Raw genomic sequence first — 6,926 nt, 5'->3', positions numbered from 1 at the left:
TGGATATTCAAACTTTTGTTTTGTGAAGCCTTTTTACTATTTCCCATAAACGTCTGTCAAAAGAAAAATTTAGTGAGCGCCCCTTCAAATAAAGGCCGACAATGAGTCCTTTTTTATTTGCCTCACCAGTTTTGTTTAGGCTTTGTCTGGTAAATTTTTTTTTGATTGATGAATTTGTAATCTATTGATTAACTTTTGTTGTTGGTTGGAAAGATGCCAAAAGACCGTATTTGTAGTTGATGACCAAAACAAGGAGGTCAGTACAGATTTCTATTAGCACGTGTAATTTTGCGAAAGGTAAATAAATATTGGCCATTAATGTTCGCTCCCTTTTTCAGAGTTTATTTCTTCTGTTTGATACGATGTTGACCACACCTTTTTTGTAATCTGAGAATGCCAGAAAATTATGGATTATAAGTACATCATGACGTACAAAATATCTATAATGCGAAGCTATCAGATGTTGGAGTTGAAGGAACGACATTTTGAATTTAAGGACCAATTTTCGTTTGATTGGTGTCTACTCATCAGAAACGTTAAAATCCAAACAAACAAAAATATTAATCTAAAATTGTTCTTTGAAATGCTAGCCAATATAGACCTGGTTACAAATAAAAAGCAAAGAATTTGAGGACCAGCAATACTTATTATGCTCGAAACAAGCAGCTATTAATGTTGGTTTTACGACTTTATCGCTGAGAATGAACACATGTCATATCCATTACTGACTTTTGCATTGTAAACAGGACTTCCGCTTTCAGCTCTGCAATATTGCGTGAACACGCCTTAATGGCAAGTTCTTGTGCCAGTTGCTGCTATCTCATAATCATGTCGAAGCAAATACGAGAAGACTAGTTGATTAATTTCGCGAGGTCAGACAAAATACATTTCCCGAACATTATTTTTCGCGAATTAGTCAATTCAACGATTTTCTTCCAATTTAGATTAAGATAAGAAATTTGCTAACCCAACACAAACTAACCCAAAGAAGAGGATATCACGGGTACTAAAAATGAATATTGATATCGCTAAGGATCTTCATCCCGAAGAGAAGGTGAGAAATGAAAAGCAGTTAGTGGAAAGGCCAATGGCTTGCAAAGATATTCGCGAAATGTTTAAAAAGCAGAAAAAGTAATGAAAGCTTTATTTAGAAAGAAAGTGAAAAAAAAAACGAAAAAAGATCAAGTTGTGTTGTTAAAAAATATCGCGATGATTAACTTTTACGAAAAGGAATAAACTTTAAATATGTTTTAAAACTAAATAGAGATATCAAGTTTGGATGAAAAACATTTTCTACTGCGTCCGATTGTTTTATCGAGTTAACATGTTGAAAACAGCCCACCTGCTGTTTATCTGTGAGCCAATTTGGGTAAATTATTTAGGACGTTCCTATAATCGTAGTGATAACCCGAAATAGTGATGTGGGAATATTTCACGACTAGTTTACAAAAACAACAATCAAAGATTTTCATGGTTTTTTATTTACGAAGTTTGAAAATATTTTACAGAGCAACAGTGAACAAACTTGCATTTCCATTGAGATGATTCGAAGTTTTCGGCATGAAAATGACCTAATCCATCCGTGCTTTAAGAGTTTTTGTGGTGACTTTAGCTTTCTCTCTAAAGAAAATCAACAGATATAACCACCGAAAAACAAAAATTACTTTTCTTTTCAAAGGTGAAAATTGACATTTTCTCGGTAATAAGAATTCCCGAATTTTCTTAATTTTATGTCTTTTGGCAAGTTTAAGAAATTTGGTTTCGCCATCGTCAACAATTTGTTACCACTTTCAATAGCTGATAAATTGTGTTATGTTAACTCAAGCAACCTTCCGTGATAACTCATGCAACCTTTCATGAAAACTCAAGCAACCTTCCATGATCACTCAAGCAACCTTCCGTGATCAGCAACCTTACTCAAGCAACCTTGCGTGATAACTCAAGCAACCTTGCGTGATCACTCAAGCAACCTTGCGTGATAACTCAAGCAACCTTGCGTGATCACTTAAGCGACTATATCATTTTAATTGAAAATATTCGGAACACAAAAAAGTATTTTTTTCATATTTGTGAAAATTAAGTTGGATGTTGTTGCAACCAATATACAATATTTTATTATGTAACCTTCGTCTCACAAGTTTCGCAAAAGTTTTTAAGTATACATAAAATACTTTTAAATACATTTGAGCGAGTTTTATCAGCAAAATATCTTGTTGAAGAGAAGTTAAAAAAAAGTCTATTACATTCTTCTTTACACGAATTTTAGTGAAAATTATCATGGAGACACAGACCATTTAACGTCACAACTGCAGTCAGGGATATTGCATTGACGGTTTCTTCCTTAATATTTCTGTTACAGACACGGCAAAAACAAAAGTCTGTGAGGTGAGGCTCAAATTTGAGAACACACTCGCAACTTACGTTTTGAATTGTCAACAATCTTTTAATTACTTACATAATATGAACAGTGGCCCCCCATCCAGCCAGAGCATCGCGGTCCTGTGCGTTTAATATAGCTTGAGATATACATTCAAACAAGTCTTCTGGGCTCATGTCGGGTTCCCAAAGTGATTCACACATTCCTAAACAGAACCAAAACCACCAGTTAAAGCTAGTAAAAGCTAAGTTTTTAAGACTGCAGAGAAAATTTTATAAACACCTTCAAATTACCCTTTTTGATAGTAATTTTACTGGGGCCTTTACCATGGATCTCCTGTTTTAGGCTGAAGCTATGGTGTTGGGCAAGTTGAAAATTTGAAAAGTTAAGCTTAAGTTAGGCTTAAACCTGGATAACCTACAAAAAAGTTCCATGAAAAAAAGAATTTTTTTTTTCAGCGTAAATGTTAGGAGTGTCTCGCTGCTTAGCAACTTTCAAGGTAAAATTAAATATTTATATAAAAACTGAAAAAAACGTGTTTAAGCTCTGGTTAACAGTTAATTAATGCGCTTAGGACTTGACAACAACTTTACAAACCGTATAATTGGTCAGCACAAGTTCCTGATACAACAAAATCTTCTGGCTCCATCGTACAACCAATCAAATCGGCAGAAGCTATGAATGGTTCATTAGTTTTTGGATGAAGGCCAGCAATAACTGGTTCGACAAAATAGGGACCGAACCTTAAAGATAAATGATATTGCCCTAGCAACAACAACAACAGCTCAACTTGTTTTCAAACAGTCCAACAAGATAAAAATTTCCTCAATACAAAATTAAATGGACAGTTTTACTAGAATAAAAAAATAATTTAAGGATATACTCCCTTAAAAATTAACATACCTTCTTCCATATAACAAATTTGACATTATATGCATAAATGCTTTTGGAGATATTTTTCGATTTTCTCTCAGCTCATACAAATTTGTTCGGAATTTTGCTAGGTTGGATCTTTAAAAAAATAAATCAGGTGCATTTCACAACAAGTTTTATAGATGATGTAATAGACAAAAGATCATTTTGATTGCTTGGGGTTTTTTTTGTTAATACAATGAACACACATCTGAACACCATTGGTTACATAAATGAAAACTATGTTGAAATGAGTCTACATCTAATAAAAAGCGTATAGATCATGAAATAATATTCTGTCCATTTCCACAGTGCAATTTAAAATTAGTTAAATTATGGAAAACCTTTAGCAAATTTACCAAATATTCTTTAAATAACTGGCATCTTGTTTAAGGAAGTTTATTTGAAAAGGATTCTTTAATATAAATTTGATTCATAAAAAGGCATATATTTAAAAGATTTTATAATTTTATAAAATAAAAAACAAAAATTATCATGTTTAAAAAGTAAAAAAGATCATCCATTTAGTTTAGCAAAAGAAATTGCCAAAACAAAATAAATTTGAAAAATAATAACATACACTGTTTGAATATCTGTTGCTAATCCTGATAAACCTAGATAGAGTTTCTGCCCCACAGCAAATGTTTTTTCAAAGTTTGTGGATATAGTTTGAAATTGCACACCATATCTTCTGTCTGCAGCTATGGCAACACAGTCTTTGCCTTTCATTGCCACTAAGGCTGATCCATTATAGCTCATAATACTCTAGAATGAAAACAGAGAAATGTCATTTTTTTCACAAAATACCACTACAACATATACATTATATCCTTATATAGAATCAATGTGTTAACAATGTGTTGCTTGCTCTATGTTTCTTTTAAGAAGTAACATTTGATTTCTAATTTTTTGTGCAATTTTCAAGCCAAGTCAAACCTTGCTAGGTATAAGCTATGTTGACTGCTGGCAAGCTACACTGAATAAACCAACTTTGTTGGTGCACTAATTTATATTCTCCTGGTCAGCAAATGTTATGTGTTTCTTTAAAACCAATTACAGGTCCTGTTTTTTAGAGTAGCCAATATGATTTGAGGGAAAACTTCCCATTCACACAGTCACCTCTTCATAAATAAGAGCTGAATTTTTCTCAGAATCGTTGTTATTTAACTACAAACCCGACATATTGTGTAGTTTCAGGTGATTTTTTACTAGTTTAGCTTAAGTTTAATCTGGACACTTGTAGTTCTTGTTAACCAAAGCTTCTTCTGCGAGAGTTTGACGGTGAAAATTCCATGTTTTTTCCCCAACCTAAAGTTGTACCATGCAACATTCCAACCACATTAATAATCACACATGTTTGTTGACATTGATTTGTCAGCTTAGTAGATTTTTGTCTTGGAAAAATATTCTTTGCAGACCTGCTTTTAGAGTACCGACCACCTCTTTCCCCAACCTGCCTTTTATCAGCGGTGTAAAAGTGTCAGCCCAAACAATCGTGAACAACGAAGGTTGTTCAACAAAACAGTGAAGGTTACCTCATTCATTGTTATTGTTGTAAGCATGAATGACATCTGGGGTAAAAGTTTAAAAAATTATTTGCACCATTGGGGGGGGGACAACGTGTGTGCATGAAAAATCTTGTGAATGAACGTGTTATTTTTTTGCGTACTGGGTCTGAAGTTACTTTTAGTATAAATATTTTTTAACAAAAATTGTTAAGAGCCTTGAAAAATGCTTGCTAGTAAAGTTTTGTTTAAAACTCTCTTTTGTTGCACCCTTTCTTTGTTTTTTTTAACTTAGTTTAGCGAACAGAGCAATAGCATGTCATTTTTACTATTATTCATTGATACCTGCCAACACTCAACGCATGCAGGTTAGTTCAATGTTGTTGGCTTTACTGATGAAAACGTAACAAAGAAATCAAACTCGAAACGATGTCTATCCTTTATGTTGTAACTTTTTAAATGTTTAATTTAGCAAATTTAAAGATGCTGTATTGCAGGTCAGTGTATACTGTGCACTGTTCTTGATGTTGTTGTTGTTATGATTAAAAATATGTTTTTCGATGTTTATTGCAAATAGCTCTGGGTGCTAGAATGCTTATTCTGCAAATTTTTTATTAAACGCTTAGTGGCCGAATATATAAGTGTTCAGTCAATAGAGTGAATAGTTCAAAAACCCCAAAACATGTATATAAAACAGAAAGAAGCAATTCATTTTTACGATAATTTAGGATAACTAACAGTCCATTGCAGCTTATTTTGCAATCGCAGGAGGTAAACATCACACTTTTTTAAGGAGAAAACACGTTCTTTCATGATAACTTTTCCTGCTGCATTTTGCTTTTAATAAAAAGTACACATGCACAAACGTTTCCTGAAAATTTTAAATGAATTGATACAAAGGAAGTTAAAAAGTGGAGAAAACACGCTTTCGTCTCTAACAAAGTCTTATAAAACATGTTTTTTATCTCCTTTTCTTTAATATTGTAAAACTATGGAGAACCTTAAAAACAAGAGGGTGCCGATAAGCCGTAAACACCCATATATAAGGGCGAGTTCGGGCGACTTTTTGAATTAAATTGGCAGTTGTCGCCCGAACATTCCTGAACTCGCCTGGAACATTCTCGAAATGCAATTCCTTGTAACATACCGCAGAAGATAGTTGGAAGAAGGCGCTTGAAGATAAAGGAGTTATAAAGTTTATATATAAGTTATTTATCAAGTAAATCTTACTTGATACTATCAAAAATAGTTCTTTTAAGAACTTCGCTACGACATAGTAAGTTCATTTTAATTTTTATAGTTTTTTGAATCATTAGTGTCTGTTTTTCTTTTCTTTTCCGGGCATTGTTCAGGTCTATTCGGGGTTTTTCGGGCAAATACTTAATTTTTTTTCAAAACGCTGAACTCGCATACGCCGTAAAAACGCCCGCAGTTTTTACGGCGTATGCGGCTTATCGGCACTCTTGTATATAGAAACGCATGTACAATTAAATTATCATAAAGGTGTATATATTATGTAGGGAAAACTTTAAGATTTCTCTTTGTAGTATATATTTGCTATAAAGTTTTTTTGCAACATGTATGTCGTTTGCACTTGCTGAAAAACGAATGCGTTTATACAGGTTCATGATTTTTAATAACTCGCACGGAACAGAAGTGTTTCTGCCACCTTGAATCTCATTGTAAAAAGAAAACCTGGAAACCATTTTCGAAAATTGAAAAAAGCCCTGTGGACGAGGTTGCTTGGGGACTTTAAAATTGCTAAAAAAATTCTTGATAGAGTATAATATTTTGCTTGCGAACATAGGAAACCTGTTATGCATGCTGCTCTGCAACCCTTTTATATATTGACTTGTTGCCAGTCTCTATTAACTTTGAACTATGAAAATATAAAATAGATTGTGTTGAACAAGAGTAAAATTATAAAATTAATCAAAAAATGTCTCCCTACCATTTTAATGGCGAATAAAGTCCTGGATAGAAATAAGTTGCCAGTTTTAGGGGTTCAGTGGTAAAATCCTGTGTCCACAGTTAGTCTGCCCTGTTTGCTCGGAATAACTGCTCGGTCATTTTGCGTGATGATAAAACCGTGACTGGTGAACTGCTATAATGTTTAACAGCATATCACTGTT

The 6,926-nt window shown here is 33.3% G+C and overlaps 1 protein-coding gene across 1 annotated transcript; it reads right to left on the bottom strand.

Annotated features, from left to right (window-relative positions):
* Nucleotides 1-1,463: 1,463 nt before the first annotated feature.
* Nucleotides 1,464-6,905, bottom strand: LOC130622394 (proteasome subunit beta type-3-like). The gene is made up of 6 exons (XM_057437849.1): nt 6,746-6,905; nt 3,870-4,054; nt 3,281-3,388; nt 2,975-3,120; nt 2,456-2,582; nt 1,464-1,620 (listed from the first exon to the last, which is right to left on the bottom strand). Exons 1-6 carry the CDS (start codon nt 6,746-6,748, stop codon nt 1,572-1,574), a joined length of 618 nt encoding a protein of 205 aa, XP_057293832.1. The 5' UTR covers nt 6,749-6,905; the 3' UTR covers nt 1,464-1,571.
* Between the last annotated feature and the right edge of the window lie 21 nt (nt 6,906-6,926).

The sequence above is a fragment of the Hydractinia symbiolongicarpus genome, chromosome 12, assembly GCF_029227915.1.
Source record: "Hydractinia symbiolongicarpus strain clone_291-10 chromosome 12, HSymV2.1, whole genome shotgun sequence".
Classification (NCBI taxonomy): Eukaryota; Metazoa; Cnidaria; class Hydrozoa; order Anthoathecata; family Hydractiniidae; genus Hydractinia; species Hydractinia symbiolongicarpus.
Note: the sequence above shows the minus strand (reverse complement) of the source record. Positions and strands in the feature narration are given on the sequence as shown.